At 64.1% G+C, this 17,812-nt stretch overlaps 1 protein-coding gene across 1 annotated transcript; it reads left to right on the plus strand.

Annotated features, from left to right (window-relative positions):
• On the plus strand, positions 1-16,728 carry LOC117653474. The gene is made up of 3 exons (XM_034399164.1): positions 1-183; positions 12,626-12,790; positions 14,697-16,728. The coding sequence occupies exons 1-3, from the start codon at positions 126-128 to the stop codon at positions 14,915-14,917; spliced, it is 444 nt and encodes a 147-aa protein (XP_034255055.1). The 5' UTR covers positions 1-125; the 3' UTR covers positions 14,918-16,728.
• Positions 16,729-17,812: the final 1,084 nt, after the last annotated feature.

A 17,812-nucleotide genomic window follows, 5' to 3' on the forward strand; every position in this document is an offset into this window, starting at 1 on the left:
CCTCGCCCGCCTCGCCTGGCCAGTAGCAGTGCGCGCCCCGACCCGTCAACCTCGTGCCTCCGTGCCTCCGTGCCCTCGTGTGTTTGTGTGCCCCACAGCTCCACAACAACAACGACAGCAGCACCATGTCGCCCCTGAGTGTTCTGGCTGTGTGCCTCGTCGCCCTCGCGGCCCTCCACCCCGGTGAGTAGTGCAGTGCAGTGCGTCAAGTGCAGCCCCGGGGGTGCAGCGCCGCGTAGCGTGGCGTGGCGTCAGGGCAACAAGTCCAGCAGGCTGCAGCAGCGCGGTGTCGCAATGCAGCGCAGTCAGCGCAGTGGTCGCCAGTCCCGTAGGGCTGCCTCCACCCGAGCACGCCAGCCTGCCGCCAGGGAAGTCCTCGGCGCGCTTTCTCGCGGGCCGCGGCCGGCCGCGGCGCCACGCCCTCCGAGACGCCAGGACGCCAGGACGCCTACCGCCAGCCCGTCCGTTGGCGCGGCGCCTACGCCCTGCGTGCCACAGCGTGCCACAAGCGTGCCGCGACCGCAGCGCGCCGTGTGGGTCTCGCAGTCTCGCGGCCGCGCCGAAAAACAAATACCAGCAAATTTAGAGCGTCCTCGGGCGGCAGAGCGGTGCTGCAGTAATTAGGAAACTCCGGGTCCAGGCTGCACGCTTGGCCGCGGTGCATGGCGGGGCGGGGCGCTAGCCGTGCATCGCGGGGTACTTCCGGCGCGTCGCTGCTACTCGACTACGTGGCCGCGCGGCCAGCCGTGCGGCTGGCTCTCGGGCTGGCTGGCCGGCACAGCTGGAAATCTCCGGTCGTTAGAGTGTTATTACTGGGCCGCGCTGAACGCTGGCCAGAGAGGTGGCCGCCGTCCAACTCTCGGACTCTGGGACTCCGCGTGCGTGAGGGGCCCGGCCCGGCCGCCTGGAAGCTGCTGGAGCTGGAGGCACGCAGCTCCACTGAATGAAAACCAACCGCGCGTTTCCGATAACAAAGCACTGCCTCCGTGCGAAGGTGCGAATCGATCCTCGGCGTAAAGTGCCCTGCCGACTTCGCGGTGCGCTGTGCGGGCATTTAACTCTCCGCCGCGGAGGACCTGGCGCAGGACGCAAACCACACAACCATCAGGAAACCGATACAGTTGTAGAAAAGTACGACTAAATGTTGACGTGTGTGTTGGCAGTGTGGCCGTGGGCAGCTGCGTACCATACGTACAGAATCGGTTATGTTCAAGGTGATGAATTTCGTCAAAATTTTGCTTCTTTGCTCTGTCGCTTTGGTAGAGAACGAGCCGGTTTGCAAGCTCGAGTTGTGCGATGTCCCGAATTGTAAATATTTTTTAAGAGCAAGGTTGTGCAGCCGGTCGCCGAAGGCTTTGTTTACGAGTTTCTGGACGCGGCGTAGCGCTGCCTAGCCCTGGCCTGCCCTGTAGCTCTCGCTGCCCACCGCTGCCGCTGCTGTAGTGCCTGCTCCTCTCCGCCGCTGCTACATCTTGGCTTGCTCGGCCGCAAGGACGTGGCGTGGCGCGGCGTGGCGCGGCGTGGCGCCGCGAAGGCTGCGGGGAAGCCGAGGGCCTAATTCTGGCTGCATCGTGCTCGGTTCCGTGGCCCGGGGAGGCAGAGAGGAAGAAAACTACTATCGCCTTGCGTAATTTATTATTTTTGTGTGTGTTTTCGTAGTTTTTTCATGTTACGTACTTTCTGACGTTTTGATGGTTTGGAAGTTATTCTGTGAGGGTGGAGTGCAGGGCTCGCTCGGCCCCACCCGCCGTATTGGCAGGGGCCCAGCGGGGGCGGCGCGGCAGCAGCGCGTCCCCAAAACAGTGCCAGTGCCTGCACCGTGGTGGTGCCAACGTGCCAACCCAAGAATCGCATCTTCCTGGTTTTCGCCTTCGCTGCTTTGCTTCGGCCCGGCCGGCGTCGCTCCGCGCCGACCGACCATGCATTCGCGGTGACGTTTCTCGCCTGCCTATGACTCACGGCTCATGTGGCGATTTTCGAGGCGCGGCTTAACGCGCGCGGACCGCGGACCTGGGAGAGGAGGGGGCAGCGTAGCCAGCGTAGCGCCGCGGTGGGCAGGCAGGCGGGGCGAGGGAAGGCGAGCGTCGCGTCGGTCGGATCGTTGAAGTCCACTTAGAGGCGCTGGCTGCCCAGCCCGGCTGACCTGCTAATTGGCACGGCGTCGCTGTTGTGTCATCTGCGCTGCGGACACTGCGGACACCCAGCGCCTTGTTCGCCTTGCTCGCATTGTTCCCCGTCCTGCTCTACAACGGCCAGCCTTTGCACGGGGTGGCCGCGAACGCCGCGCCCCCACCGGAGGGTTCCTGACGACGCGTAACATCTTCCAGTGTGAAGTGAACGCGAAGAAACGAACGCCGAGCGCACGCGTGCCTTTTTCGGTGGCATCCGCGGCCCGGCCGGTTGTCGGCAGTGTACGTGACTGGCGGGTAATAGCGCTGTTGTTCTCCGGGCCGCCACGCCACGCCACCGCGTTACCCTCCCTGGCCACGCAATGTCACAGCGAGTGTCACTCAAAACCTCGCCAACCTGAAGGCGGGCACGCCGCCGGGCCCGGCCCGGCCTTGGCAGCCGTATGACAAGGCAGCCGTCCGTCCGCTGCTTGCTTGCTTGCTTGCTTGCTTCTCGAGTCCGTGCGCGGTGCGCCGCGGTGCGCACCTGACGCGCGCGAGAAGGCCGATTCCGGCGGCGACGTCGTCAAGGCGGAGGATGGAGGATGTCTCGGCGACGGCAACAGGTATGGCGCGAGGCTGCGGCGGTCCCGCTGCTCTCTCCAGCCGTCTGATTCCGAGCACTGCTTTCGTCGCTCTGTCTCTCTCGCACTCATGGGGCGGTCCGTAGGGGTGCGAGAGAGACAGAGCGACGAAGCAGTGTTCGGAATCAGACGGCTGGCGACGGCGACGGGGCCTAGCAGGGCGGCGTTGGCGTGAATACCTTGCGAATGGACCGCCAGCTCCCCAGCCCGGCACGGCCCGCTGCCCGCTGCGTGCAGCTCCACGCACTAGTTGACTGGCGCGGCGCTTCATCCCCCCCTCCCCCGCGAGTGGGACGCCCTTTATTTCCGGCAATTGCGCATTCCCCGGACCCGCTGGGCCTACACTGTGGCACTGGCACATTCTTCCACACGAGCGGGGGGTGGCTGGCGAGGCTGGCGCCTGGAGCACTAAATCCCGACGTTGGTCGATCCGGCCCGGCTGGCGGGCTGGGCGGGCTGGGCACAGCGACTGGCCCTGGCGCACGCGTCTCGCCGCGCTGCGGCGCTGCCCCATCCCCAGTCAACAAGGCCGTTACGGCGCTGCCGGCGCCAGCCGGGCCTTTAAGCCGTCGCCGTCGCCCCGTCCGGAGAGAAAAGAAGCGACGCCACCGGCCAGGGGCGGCGGGGCGAGAATGAAATGCAAATATTTGCATTGGATATACCGGGCGGCTTCCTTCGGCGGCTCCGACGCCCGCCCACTCGAGTCTGTGATACCGGTGACGTCATGTACAGCGCGAGGCTGCATGGCGATGAGCAGAACACTCCCCCCTCCCCTTTTTCTAGACGCGTGCCGCCCCCGCGGCGTTCACGTCGTCGTCGGCCACGCCAGCGCGGCCCCATTGCCCCCACGTTCCGTTAATTAGCTTGGAGGCGCCCGGGCGTCGCCGCGCGCTGCAGGCTGACGCGTCGGGCTGTCTCTCTCGCACGCACACGGGACGCTCGATGTGTGCGAGAGAGGTGTCAAGCCGCCGGGAAAGCTGCGAAAACGCGGCGCATCATGCGCCCATTCATACTGGTGCGGCAAGCCGCGGCTGGCGCTCGACCCTTCGACGGCCACCTCGCGGCTTATGCCGCAACGCCATGCCGCCGCCCAGCAGCCAGGCGGCCAGGCTGCCCCCCTGCGGCAGGTGCGCAGCACGCGCCACCCTCGGCCACCCCACGTCCGCCGGGCGCTGGGCAGCCGCGACCCCGCGCCCCGCGCCGAACGCCGACTGACCTACATCCGCGACCCGCGGGGCTCTTTGTTCCCTTCCGCGGCCAGGCCGTCGGCCCTCGGCCCCGGCGTGTGTAGATAGACAGCGGCGCGACGCGGGGTGGCTGGCCGGGTCCCCTGCAGGGTAGGCAACCCTCTCCGTCGGTGCGTGCAGCCCCAGCGGTGGCCCGCCCTGCAGGCTGACTGACACGCCCTCTGCGGGGCACCCCTCGGGGCACCCCTCGGGGCACCCCTCGGGGCACCCTGTTGCTGCTGCTCGCGCTGCCGGCTGTCGCGCACGAGGGAATGCGACCCGCTGCGTGGAAATTGAAAACGAAAAACGAAACACGCTGCTTCCGTTTCTACGGGCGCTTCCCTTTATCGGCGACCTCGTCGCGGGGGAGGGACGCGTTTGCTCGCCGCCCCAACCCCTTGCCGGTGACATTTCGCGGAAGGGCCGCCCTGCCGCCGCCACGGCACCCACGGCACCGCGGCCCTTCGCCGTGACCCACTGCTGCCGTGCTGGCCGCGCGGGCCGCGCGGGCCGTGCGGGTCGTGCTGGCCCCATGCCACGCTGCGGGGGACCCATCCCGTGCCATTTACCCCCGAGGGGCGCGCGCGGGGTGGGCGGGGTGAGGCGAGGCCCTTGGGTTTGACGAGAAATGCCGCGCCGCGCTGCGCCGCAGAGGACCGACGACGAACGTCCACGAAACTGGCTAAATATGTACACATCCACAACCAGCCGGAATGCTGTCAACGTGTGATTATACCTGCGCAGTGATGTGGCGCGCCTCTTTGTCAGGGAAACTAGTCCAGGTAAACGTTTTGGTGCATATTCGGCGTAACCCTCTCCCCTCCTCCCATTCTCTAATCGATTGTTTTCCCGGATATTGGTTTTGCCGGGCACGGCGTCGTCGTCGGGGAACTTGGGCGGGGGTCGAATCAAAAGACGAGCGGCGCTTTCACACACACACACCCCCCCCGCCCCGCCACGCCACGCCACGCCACGACGCATTTCCTTCCACGCCTCACTCGGGCCGTGTTTTGCAGCGGTATGCGGTAATGCCGGTCAGCCACCGGGATGGGGCGGGGTGGGGCGGGGCGGCCTTGCCATTGAACTTGAGTGATGGCACGCCAGGTGCGCAGATTTCACTTTCGCGAGGTGGATGACTTCTGCTTACACCATACCGCCGTCGTCGTCGTCGTCCCGAGCCGAGGGTGGCCGTCGGCGCCAGCGCAGCATTGTCGCCGCCACGCAGCGCGGGCTGACGGGCTGCAAAAATAGCTGACGACGCGCTGCGCCCTGCGCAACGAGTGACTGTTGGTGGTCGCCGCCGTCAAGCGCGTCCACCTGATGGGGCGCTGGGGAGTGCTCGCGCCCCGCCCCCTCGTGTCACCGGGCCCAGGAGGAAAGCGCGGGTGGCCTGGCGCTCGGCCTGGACAGCCTGGAGAGAAAGTGGACAGCGCGTGCGAACGGAACGTCCAGGACAAGTGTCCATTGAGCGGGGCGTCGCGGGGCTGTCCGTCACCGCGGCACCGCGCTACCGCCTCGACGAGGACCCAGTGCACCTCGCCGCGCATGCGCCCCGCCGCCCCGCCGCCCCGCCGCCCCGACGCCCCGGCCTAATGGCTCCGTGTTTGTCATGCCGCCGTTGATCACGGCCATTTACGCCCGGAACGTATTCAGGCAGAGGCGGCTTGTCGCCTCGTCGGCATGGACGGCACGGCGTCTCGTCGCCCCGGCCCGGGAGCGCCCCGGCGGCGCTAAACGCCTCGACGCAATCATCGTCATTACCGCGGGCGGGGCGGGGCGGGGCGGGGTGGGGCGCGCCGCGACGAGTGGCGATACTCGCCCATTCCGTTGATGCCGTCCATACCGTCCATTCCGAAAAGGCGACGGCGAGCTTGCCCGGCCTTCTCTTTCATAAAGGCGGCATTACCGCGCGACACACTGCACACCGGTCGAGAGTGAGAGTGTCGCCACAGTCCGGGTTACACTTTCCAAACGCTCCGGCGCCGTGCTGGCGAACCACCCAGCAGCGGCCCGGTCACGGGGTGCCGCGAGCCGCGGTTGCGACCCGCCGGGGCCCCGTGAAGCCAGGCCCGGCGCGGCAGGGCAGTCCGGCAGGGCAGTCCGGCAGGGCTCCGCTGCCGCGGCGTTGCCAAGTGTTTTGAATCGCAACCGCTATCCGCTATGCACGGCGTCGCGGGGCCCAGCGCCCTGCCGGTGCTCTGCCTCTGGCTCCTTGGCCGCGGCTCCGGGGCCGGTTCAACGCTCGACCGGAGCGGCCCGGACCAAGCCAGCGGTGCGGCCCGGAGTTGGTCAGACAGGCAGGCGGCCAGGCGGCCAAGCTGGAACCGTCCGGTTCTCCGACCAAAACAAAGCAGCTCTGCTGGAGCGAGGGACAGTGAGGGGCTCGCGGGGGGAGGGGGGGCGCTGGAACGGCGAAAGGTTGCAGGCGGTGGGGGGAGCTGGAGTTGTACAACCGGCTCGCCAGCTCTGTTGTGCAGCGACCGAGGCGTGTCCCCCGCAGTGGTGGGCCCGAGCCGAGAGCCGAGAGGGGCGTTGGTACCGAAGTCACGTGTGCGAGCGTGAGGAGAGACAGAGAGGGCCTCGGAAAAATAAATGTTCGCGGTGCACTGGAAAACGCGCGGCCACGACTTGGCGCCAGCAGCGAGCTGCACCGACACCGGCCGACATGCAGCCGACTTATTTTCTGGCGGAAAGTTGGCGTGAGCGCGCGCCGAGATCCATGTATCTATCTACCGCGCTCTGAGCGGCACGTCAGTCACCCGGAGCGTCAGAGACGGCCGCGCTACTCGCGCTACCTGCCTCCTGCTGCCGCGCCGCACCGCGCCGTAGCTGCTGCTGTAGTTGTTCGGCGCGTCGAGAACTCTCCACACTCGTGTCCTTGGCGCGGTGCGTCCTGGGATAGGGGCAGGGGGGAGGGGCGGTGAATTCTCCGAGGCTTCATGAGGCTTAGCGAGCCGTGTGAGCCGCGGCCGGCCGGTCTAGAGGCCAGTCCGGCCACCACCGCAACAACAACATGCAAACCGCCAACAACAAGAACAACACGGGCTGGAGGCGGCCGGGCCGCGGCGTTGGCTGAGCTGGCTGAGCTGGCTGAGCGAGGCGGGCGCTGGCGCTGCGATGCGCGATGCCCACCCAGCTTACATAACGCCAGCGGGCCAAACGCCGCGGCAAAAGTATTTTCATGCACCGGTGTGGCTGGCGTGACGTGCATGGCGTGCAGCGTGCTGCAGCGCACGCTAGCCACCCTCCCCCTCCTCCCCCACCTCCCCCGCCCCGACCCACATCGTTACCCGGAACACCGCTCCAGCTTCGGGGGTGCCAACTCACTCCACATCTAAGACTGGAACCCAAAGAGCGTAAGGTCAATGCAGCGGCTGCAGTGGCTGTAGTGGCACCGCTGTACAGTGGCGCAAGTCTCTGCGTGCCCGGCCCCCGCCCCCCGCCCGCCGCGCTGCTGAGTCTTTTCTCGGTCGCTGCCAACTTGAGGAACCACGAAACTGGGCGGCGGCGCGCTCACGCTGCCAACCTCTCCTCGAGCCTGCTTGAGCCGCATCGGTTTGCAGGCCGACGGCTTCCACACGGCTCGGCCTGCCGTGCCTCCTCCAATTCCTCCCCGCCTTCGCAATGTTTTGATTCAGCTGGCCCAGGCCGCAGCGGCCGCAGCCCTCTGCAGCTGGCGGCGCCACGAACTAGACTCGCAACAGTTGGTAGCACTGCTTCGCGGCTCAGCGCGCAGCCCCCCCCCCCTTTCCCCTGCGCGACCTGCACTTCCTCCTCCGGTTCCGACTGGGCGCGCTTCGAGTAGCGTCACGTCTAGTCACACGCTACTGCCGCTGCCACGGCGTGGTTGCCGTCGTCGTCGTCGTTGTTGATGTTGTTGTTTGCTGCACCGATTGAATCGACAGAAGGCACATCAAGACAGCCGCGACCTTCACGCTGCATTCCCTGGCTCGGCGCGCTGCACGCAACGGGCGCAACGAACGCGAGGAATCACCCGAAGCTCTTCTGTCCCGACTTGATGGACAAACCCACACCTTAAAAGACTCCGCTCGAGCGCTGTCAAGGCCATGCCGCAGTGTTGCCTACCTGTCAGGACCACTGCGAGCCCCCACCTTCAGCTCCAATCCAACTCATGTTGGTACCAGACGAGGAGCCCAATGGTGGCATCATGAGTGCGATTGGGGTCCCGTTTGAGGACAAGCAGCCCTATAGTGTCCAGAGCGCTGTCCATGTCCGCGTCCGCCTCCGCGCGGTGCGGCCGGTGCATGCTGGCCGATGCTGGCGCAGGGAAGCGCGGCACGTACGTGCAGCCGCTCGTTTGGCGCGCCGAGAGCACACCAAGCCGACAGGCACGCCCGATCCGCCAGCCTGGCCGCCCTTGGCCGCCCGGTCCCGGTGTGCCGCGGGCCGCGTGTCATTGTCGGCGTCCTGGACGTGTCCACGCCTTCGACGGCGCGCATTATTTCCGGTGATTCACGGGCCGGTAATGATCGGTATGTTATTACAGTGCGGCGGTGGTGTTAGCCCGTCGTGGCGACGGCGGCGCGATGACGGCAGTCATGACGCGGCCGGCGTCTGGCGCCTTTGTCCCGCAGTGCGCGGCGAGGCGTTCGCCCGGTTCGCCGCCTGCTGCAGGGTGCGGCCACCGCCAAAACTTGGTCGCCCTCGCCGTCGCTCTGATGGCGGCCAGGCGACCCACATTCGAGCGGGAAAATGGGGGAATATAAAAAGTAAGCGAGTGCGTGCGCCTCGCGTGCGCGCCGACTCGATGCGGGCCGTGGGCGTGGCCGTGGCCGCTTGGCGCCGCGTGGCCGGCCGAGGGGCTGCACCTAGCACCTAGGGCGGCCCGCAGCCTTGACCCAGAGCCCGCCCCGCCCCGCCCCGCCCCGCCCCGCCTCTAGAACCCCCTGGAGGGCCCCACGCTGCAGTTGCCCCCCACCTCTTTCCCGAAATTGATTGGCCGTTTGCTTTTCTGCACGCGGCCGTATCGCTGATGCAGTCCATTCGCGCCACTGCGACGGCGCGCTTACTTGTCTCATTGCGCCAGCAGCGTAGTTTACCCTTTTGGACAATTTGCCGCGTGCAGCGACTGAAGCACGCTTTGGCTTTGCCGCCACGCAAAATGTAGATGAACGTTGCCGCCTAAAGTCAGCCACGCAGCCCCCTTATTCCTTCGACGGGCCACTGGCTGGTCTGAAGCCCTACAGAGGCGGTCCCATTGTCCTTCAGGCGTCCTCGGGGTTCTCCGGGGAGTATCATCTTCTTTTTGGCGTCCGAGCGAAGGTCCGCAGGCCTGGCCAGTCACGCCACGCGACGCCTGCCCTGGCCCCTGGCCTGTGAGACTTGCCCCACAAACGCCCGACCAGCAGCGTCCTGGCGGGCGAGTTCCTGGCGGTCCTGGCTGGCGGCTGGCGCGGTGCCGATACCGAATCGCGGCTCCCTTCCCGACGCACAGCTCGGTGCGGACGCGCGAGCAGAGTGGCGGCGTTGCCGCACTGGAGCGATTGTGTGTATTTTCCCTACCTTTAGGGGCAGTGTGGCCGTTGGCCTTCCATCAGGCGCCCCTCGCCGAGCCAGCCCTGCGGACGAGGAGCACCCCTCGCGCCTCGCGCCTCGCGCCCGCCGCGTCTCAGCGGAAGAACAGGACGGCCGACTATCGCACCTCTGTGCCCCGCCGCGCCGCGCCGCGCCCGCCGCCTCACCCGGCCGGGCGAATCGGACCGGAACACAACGCCCGCCGCGCCCGCCTCGCCTCGCCTTCCAAGGCCGAGGGCGACCAAGGGAAGTCCCTGGGCGGGTCCTGCCTGGGCCCTGGGCCCTGGGGCCCTGCGCCCGGCCGGGCCGCTCCCAGACACTGCCCTTTGTTCGAGGGCCACGCCTCCGCGTCGAGGTGCCCTTCTCGGCCCGCCCGGAGCGATCTCCATTCGATCCCCCCTCCTCCCAAATACGACAAATGTTACATTTGTACCTGGAACCTTTCTGATCAAAAGTACCCGTTACCTCCTGTACTTGCAGGCACACTTGGGGCAGTGCCAGGTAGCGGGTTTGCCCGATCGTGCGCCCCCGTACACACACACTCACTCACTCACACACGCACGACAAGGTGACGACGCGGGAATAACAAGGCAAACACATGCTGCCTTTAATTCTTCACACGACTTTTTTTATTTCGACTGGTGCTTTCCTTCGGAGCCGTTGTGAGAATTGACTGCGTCTGGCGGCGTGGCTCGGCGTGGCTCGGCGCGGCGCACGTACGATAACACCTGCAGCACCACCCTGCCGCCTACCGCGCAAACAACTCCGTGGCTCTGCAGAGTCAGCTTCTGTTTCGACCTTGTTTTTGTGACCTTTAATTAAAAATGTAAAACGACGGGTCGTTGCCGTACTTGTTGCGGGCGCGGCGCGGCGTCGCTGTGTGTTCGCGTGACCACGTGACTGCACGTGACACCGCGCCGCGCGTCCCCCGGGACTCCACCTGTCCGCCGGCCGCTGCGCCCCTGGTGGCAGGGACTCCCCCGGCATTCAAGTCTCTGCTGGTGTCTGCGGCCGCCCCGACAGGGCAGGCAGCCCGCAGGACGCGGGAATCAAAATCGCGAGGAACTCACTCGCCTCTGATCAGCCTGGCTGGCTGGCTGGCTGGCTGGCTGGCCGCCTGCCTGCAACGGCGCGACGGGCGTATCGGCTGGAAGTATCGGAGGCGCGTCGTCGCGCATGCAGCCTGCAGCCGCTGCGCCTGGAAAGGTGGGGCGCGGGCGCCCTCCTCCAGGACCCCCTTCTCCTCCACGACCCCCTCCTCCAGGACCCCCTCCCCTCCTCCCCCCCTCCAGCGCAGGCAGGGAAAGTGGGTCGCGGCGGCCCTCGCTCGCCTCGCGTTGCAGCAGATGCAGTGCGGGCTGCAGGTCGCCGACCCGACGGCGTGCCGATGCCGCACCGAAACCCCCTGCCCTGCCCGGCCAGGTGGAGGTGGAGGCCCCCGCCGTGGTGCCGCGCGTGCAGTGGAGTCCCTGCGCCGCGGAGTAGCGCCGTCTGAGGCGCCGTCTTGCTGCGCCCGAGCAGGCCGACGGAGCCGTGGTCTTGCATACGCGCAGCCAGCACGGCTAGCCGCGTGCCCAGGCCGACTAGTGCTCCATCGAGCACCGGGGCTTGGTTTGGCGAGGGACCCGGCTGAAAAGAAGTTACTTCCACCTCCGAAACTAAATTATTTGTACAACCTGAGTAAAACTCTGGGATCATCGTGTTAGGGCTTTGGTGTGGCGGTCTGGCTCTTTGGCTGACGCTCAGACAAGGCTAAGGCGATGAAGCTTTTGTCGTGACTCGGCCGGCAGCGCGTTTGGCGAGGCGTGACGACGGTGTGACGACGGTGTGACGACGCTGTGACTCTGGCAGGCGCGAGGCACAGCGTTACGTCACGCTGGCGGGCCCGGGCTGTGGCTGCGAGTGACGAGGACCCCGATACGCCGCTTCCTGCCCGCGGTGTACAGTGTACTGGCACGCCGGGCCGTACCGCCTCGCGTACCGCGGCCACGATACCAGTTCGGGCGGACACGGCGCTCTGGGTGCGTTTAGAGCTCAACTTTCCTCAAACGGGACTCGAATCATAAACACGAGTGGATTGCCCTTGCAAAGAGGAATCTATTGGTACGGTCCGCGTTTGGCTCGAGTCCTGGTTGAGTTCCTCATAGATCGGCCCGCACCGGTCCTCTGACGTTCGTCTCTCTGTCTCTTTCGCTCCCTCTCGCAGTGCCCCTCGAGTGCGAGAGGGACAAAGCGACTCGGTTTGCGTACTGCGCGGTGTGTGCAGTGCGGTTCGAACTGGGTCGCGATGCCGCCGATAGGGCCGTGGGCCCTGCGTGGTGGGGACTGGCGTGGACCGTGCTTGTGTCGTGCCATGCAGTGTCGTGCCATGCAGTGCCGTGCCATGCAGTGCCGTGCCGAACAGCGTGACCAGCGAGTCGGCAGCGCGGCGCGCCATTGCACCGCACGACCCCGGTCGCCCGGCCGCGGCACAGCAGTTCGCGTTATCGCGTTATGAGTCATGCGCCATTCTAAAACGCAACACCTGAAACTGCCCCCGCCCCGCCGAGGACGTGATGCACCTTGCCAGCCATTACACGCCGCGCCGACGAGTGTCGGGATGCTGGGCTGTGCGCTGTGCCGGGCGCCAAGCTGTGTGCGTTTCCTAGACCGGCGCGGCGCGTGTGCGAAGCGAATTGCTGCCGCACTGCCGCTGCACCCACCGCGAGTGCTATAGGGTGCCCCCCAGGCCCCCAGCCGAGCCTCTGGCTGGGAGCGGCGGTCGTTCCGTCACGCAAATGCAGCGCGGGCGGACGCGGGGGCGGGGGGGCACCCTACCTTCTCGGGTACCCGTTGACGTGGCTGGCGGTGCTGGCGGCCACTCCTCTCCTGGATTCACACGGCGCCATCCATTGTGTGACACTGGACAAGGCCACCGTCTTGCCCCCTCCCCCTCCAAACACGTGGACTCGATTGCCACGCACGGCGCTCCACTAATGCCGGCGAGGCGACATTGTACATCGTCACGGTTTTCCGGACGAATTCGACCCACGCGTTCCCAGTGCTGATGCGGGCAATGATGTTGAAGCGCCGCCGAAGTTTGCTGACGTTTGTCTCCTTGTTTTGTGCACAGCAACGGCCCTGCGATGCTGGTCGTGCGACTCCCAGAACGACTACTCGTGCGACGACCCCTTCCGGACAACGAACCGCTTCGCCCTCATCGAGTGCGACAACAGGGCGGGCAACTCTCCCCAGTACTACCACGGCTACCCCGTCTGCAGGAAGGTCAAGCAGCGCAGTAAGTACCCTTTTTCTTTTCCTCTCCATTTTATGCGGGACTTTTATGGTGTGTGTGCATGGGATCAAACGAATGGATCTGGATATTTTACACCGAGCCGCGCCTCCGTGAGAACAGCCGACCGACGCGGTGCGTGGCGCGCGGAGAGCGCCTGGGAGGTAGGCAGTCCCGTCGAAAAGACGTGCGCGGGGGTTGCCTACTCCCCAGGCGCCTGGGAGGTAGGCAGTCCCGTCGAAGCGACGTGCGCGGGGGTTGCCTACCGCCCAGGCGCTCTCGGGGACTCCAGGCGGGTCTCGGTGTATCGTTACCGGGGAACAGTGGGGGCACAGTCGCGGCGCGAGTTGCGCAGATAGAGGGCTCATGATCGATTAATCGACGAATGACCCGATGGACATTTACGCGGCATTTCCGTGTGATTTACCGCCTTGATACTGCGGCAATGCGGCGCGCAGGTGCCCGACAAAGGGAGTATCAAAGCGGGCGTGAGCGTGTGTGTGTGTGCGTGTGTGTGTGTGTGTGTGTGTGTGTGTGTGTGTGTGTGTGTGTGTGTGTGTGTGTGTGAGAGAGAGAGAGAGAGAGAGATTGTTACGAAAGAGGTCGCGGTATGACCACCGCGAAACGATCGGACCAACGCCGCCGATTAAATCGAATCGGATCACCGCCATCATTTGCTTGCTCGCACTCTTGACCCCTGGCGCCGAGTGGGTGCTGTTCTGCCTGTGCGACTCCCTTGGACCCGAATTCCCGCTCGCGGGTGCAGAGCGCCTCCAGAGGCACGGCGCGGCGTGTCCTTGGCCTTGGTGCACCGCGGCGTGACGAAGACGACGGGGACGACGGGGACGACGCGTGCCCCATTCGTCGCCCCAGCGCACGAGCGTGCTCGGAGCGTGCTCCTGCTCGCCGTGGTCCCCTTCCTCTGTTAGTGTATTCGCCCTCTTTTCGTCTCAGTTTTGACGCACGCCACGCCGCCAGGACAGGGCGGCCCGCGACAGCACGGCGTCCTCGCGGCGCGGTGACGTGCCCATTGTCGCGCGGATTGCGTCCTCGCGGTCCTCGTTGTTCGACGCCGTGCCGCTCCACCGCGCCGGGTCAGCAACGCCAGGCAGCGCCGAGCCAAACCGAAAGCCGGCGTGGGCGTTGTGCGTTGCGCGTTACGCACTCGCCGACCTTAGAGTCTGAGAAGCGCCGCCGCCACCGGCGCGCTGTGCGTGCTTTTCCTTTTGACAAGGTGGGCTGCCTGCGGCGGCCTGTTCCCCTGTTCTCTCATGGCCCCGCCGAGGCCGGCTGGACGCTGGAACGCACTGGAACGCACTGGAACGCTGGACGTGGGAAAAGCCGCCGCTCTGCACGTCGCGCCGTCGCGCGTGCTAACGTAACCGGGCCCTTGGCGGCCCTTGGCGGCCCTTGGCCCTTCCTTCGCCCCCGAGGGACAAGCGACACACTGCTTCGCCTTCGCGCTTCGCACCTCCCCGACAAGTGGGCCGACGCGGCGACGCGGCCGCTGACGCTGCTGACGCCGCGGCAGGGGCGGCCAGGAAGCGCCAGGCGTCTGCCGGCCTCGGCCGGCCTTGGGGCGGTTTCGGCCTTTCGGCTCTCGGCGCGGCGCTAGTACACTCCTCCGCCTTCGCCTGAGCAGCCTGCAGCCGGGCGCGGCCGCGCGGCGTAGTGTCCGAGCGGCAATACTCCGTGCACGCGGCTCGCGAGTCGCGGGGTATCGCCGCGGAAATGGCGCATAGTGGGGGCGGGCGAGTGTGCATCAGTGTGCATGTGTGTGCGTGTGTGAGAGGTAATCACAGACAGGCGGACAGTCCCACTTAATTAGCATAAGTGGCTGCCGGCTGACCCGCCCCGCCCCCTTACAGTGACAGTGCAAGGGCCTGCTTCAAAAGTGGCATCTCTGTTTCAGTTGACGGCCGCCCCCTGGTCGTCCGCTCCTGCGGCTGGGTAGACCCCAACGACGGCGGCCGCTCCGCGTGCAACTCGCTCTCGCAGCCCGGCTACATCCACCAGGAGTACTGCTCCATCTGCAACTCCGACGCCTGCAACTCGGCGCCCCGCCCCGCCGTGCCCCTCGTCGCCACCCTGGCCGCGCCCCTGGCCGCGCTCGCCTTCTGGATGCGCCGTTAAGAACTCACCTTCCACCGCAGGGCCGAGGCCGCCGGGCCGCCAGGGAATTCAAGCCTGCCCAGCCCCAGGACTCGAACGGGGAGGAGCGGCGGGGCGCGGCTGCAGGGCACGGCGTCGTCCCATCCGCAGCGCGACGTCACCAAAGCGAGATTTGGCGCCCAGGACTCAAGTGCCATGCTGCCATGCTGCCGCACCCCGCCACGCCGCGGCCTTGAGCGCTGGAGCGTGGCCGCGGGGCGCTGGGCGGGCAGCGCGGGCGGCGCGGGCGGACTCTGACTCTACGAGACCAAGACGCGGCTAGACGGCCTGCAGTGCCCTCCGCCCGCCGCGTACGCCCACGCCGCATCCCGCGGCCCGCGGCCCCACCCCGGTCCGCCTCGGCCCGCCTCGACTTGCTCGACTCGCGCCGCGACGCCGCGACCCACGGACGACGGCGTCCTCAACGACGCCGGTCGGCACGCCGAGGCACGCCGAGGGCCGGCTATTTGGAAAGGAGGGCAAATGGCAGCAATTAAGCGAGCCTCGCCGTGCCCCGCCGTGCCCCGCCGTGCCGCGGGCCATGATAATACTCGCGCCTTCGCTCATTGGGCAGCGGCAGAGCCACCAGAAGCAGAAGCACCTCGAGGCGAGTCGACTCAACTTGAGCTGAAACTCGACGCAAATAGGGGAAACTTCGGCTGACTTTCAGCTTAAGTCCACGGAACTTCCCCGATGTGGTTTCTTGGTCCTCCGCCCTCCGACTGACGCTCGCATGTTGGAGTCTTACCTTCCTTATTTCGGCCTCAAACCTCAAATCTTTTTCTTCCATTCCCCTTGCAGTCAGCAACCTAGCCAAACTCCTGTGGCACTACCACCCCCACACCGTCCCGGTGCCACGGGTATGTCCTCTCTGGCGAAGAACTACAGCGGCCACTGACGACGAACCAAGTCATTTCCCCTCGAAAGATGACGCTCCATTGTTTTCTCGTTGTATGACTGTAATATTAATTGTTTTGTATTTTTTTGTATATTATGCACTGACTTGTCAGCAATCAGTGAACCATTGTGTTAGAGATATATATAATATTGTAAATTGGTGATACTCAAGTAATGTATTGACGTTTCATTTCCTGATTGTACCACGAGGGTACGTAGAAGAAAAGAACAATTTCGAAAATCTCGACTTTTTGCTTCATTCACTCGATACTTAACTTTGTAGCAATTTTAGTTTTATTAGATGTACGTACCCCATCCAAACGCCTCAAAGAAAATAAAGGAGTAAATGCTACAACATCTGAGAAATTTTTCAGAGAGACAATTTTATACATATATACTTATAAGATACTCTTATAAAACTACCTCTAGTGCTTATCCGCTCTTTGTTTGATTCAAAGTCTGCATTTGATTATCTTTATCTTAAAAATTTCACTTTTTTATTTTGTTTTTTTATTCTGAAAAAAAAAAAAAACTGTAAGATGATAAGTGTACTTTGGTTTAATTTGCATTAAAAACAGAAATAATGAACATCACTACATGAAGGTGCGCGATGAAATCCAGTAACATGATAGCTTTAAGTTATTTTTTGCTGTGTGAAGCATTTGAGCTTTCTGGTGGACTCGTGTCATGAAATAATCTCATCTCATCCTCTCCTGTCTCTTTTTTGTAGCAGCCTAGAGCAAGTGTATAGTTATACGAGCGAATGTTGTGTTAAATTTGTGTTGTGTGAGTGTTAAGTAATTATCATAAGTCAACATAGTTCTATGCAGGATACCGCAAATTTCTCGTTTTGATCAAGATTCTAGAAACAATAAAATTTTACTGCCGACAAACCACCCCTCGTCGGACCTTTATTTCTTGAAATCCTTTCCGCTTCCGAACGGCGGCGCCGCGGCGGCTCGCAGGTGGCTAGCCTGAGCGCCTACAACAGGAGGGGTAGGCAGCCCAACGGGCTCGCCCCGGGGCCCGGGCCAGTGGGCCAGTGCAATGTCTGCAAATACTGAACACCTAGGGACGTTCCTGATACACATTCCTCTTCGCAACTGGAACTGTCGCAATTATTACACCAAATCAAACACAATCCCCGCCGAAAAAAAATCAAAGGACTGATCTCATTCAAAAGGGATGCCTTCCAACCCAAAAATAACTTTATTTCGATTGTGTGGAGAAAAGTAATTACATAATAAGGCAAAAGGGATTTACGCGAAAATTTGTAAAAATTCTATCAGAAGAGAAAATAAATATGAATCAAGAACGGTCGAAGGTGAGACCCAGGGGAGCCTGAAGCAAAGGCTAACTTCGAGTACTTCCCCGCCACTAGTTCCTACCGAAGATATAAATATCAACTTCCTACAAGCGGTCGATTTTTTAAAAATAAAGACCGAGTTGGAGACAAATTGATCCCCGTACTTGTCGGGCCCCTAATACGACTGGTTACTTTTGTTTCGGTCCCGACAGATGCCGATTGGACTCGGCTAAAGGCTGCCTCCGAACCAAACCGTGGACCTCGCATCCGCCATGCATGAGCCACTCCCATTCCCTGCTCCTGCTACGCGGCGCTACGCCCCGCTATGCGAGCTATGCCCTGCCGCCCTACACCCCTGGACTGCTGCACCTGTGCACACCTGACTCCAGACTCGCGGCGTTCCGCCGGGGGGGCTCCCATTTGGCACGCGTTTGTTTTGTTGGGAATCCGTCGAGGAGCGGAGTTGATACCCGAAATTTGGTAGGAGGGGCCGGGCTGGGCCAGGTCGGGCCAAGCGGCCAAGCCCACCACTAACGCGCTCCTTCTGCCTAGCAACGGCGGAATCAAGGAGCGGGTGAGGCGGGCGAGGCGGGCGAGACGCGAGACGGGCGAGGCGGCGGGGGAGGCGGGAGGGGGAAGACCTTCGGCTGGGACGTCTCAGCGTCGCTCGGGCG

This window comes from Thrips palmi, unplaced genomic scaffold (assembly GCF_012932325.1).
Source record: "Thrips palmi isolate BJ-2018 unplaced genomic scaffold, TpBJ-2018v1 HiC_scaffold_10, whole genome shotgun sequence".
NCBI classification, from domain to species: domain Eukaryota; kingdom Metazoa; phylum Arthropoda; class Insecta; order Thysanoptera; family Thripidae; genus Thrips; species Thrips palmi.

Coding starts and splice junctions, on each gene's coding strand:
- LOC117653474 (XM_034399164.1), top strand. CDS start 126: ATGTCGCCCCTGAGTGTTCTGGCTGTGTGCCTCGTCGCCCTCGCGGCC. Junction 184..12,625: donor CCTCGCGGCCCTCCACCCCG/GTGAGTAGTGCA, acceptor TTTTGTGCACAG/CAACGGCCCTGCGATGCTGG. Junction 12,791..14,696: donor CAGGAAGGTCAAGCAGCGCA/GTAAGTACCCTT, acceptor TCTCTGTTTCAG/TTGACGGCCGCCCCCTGGTC.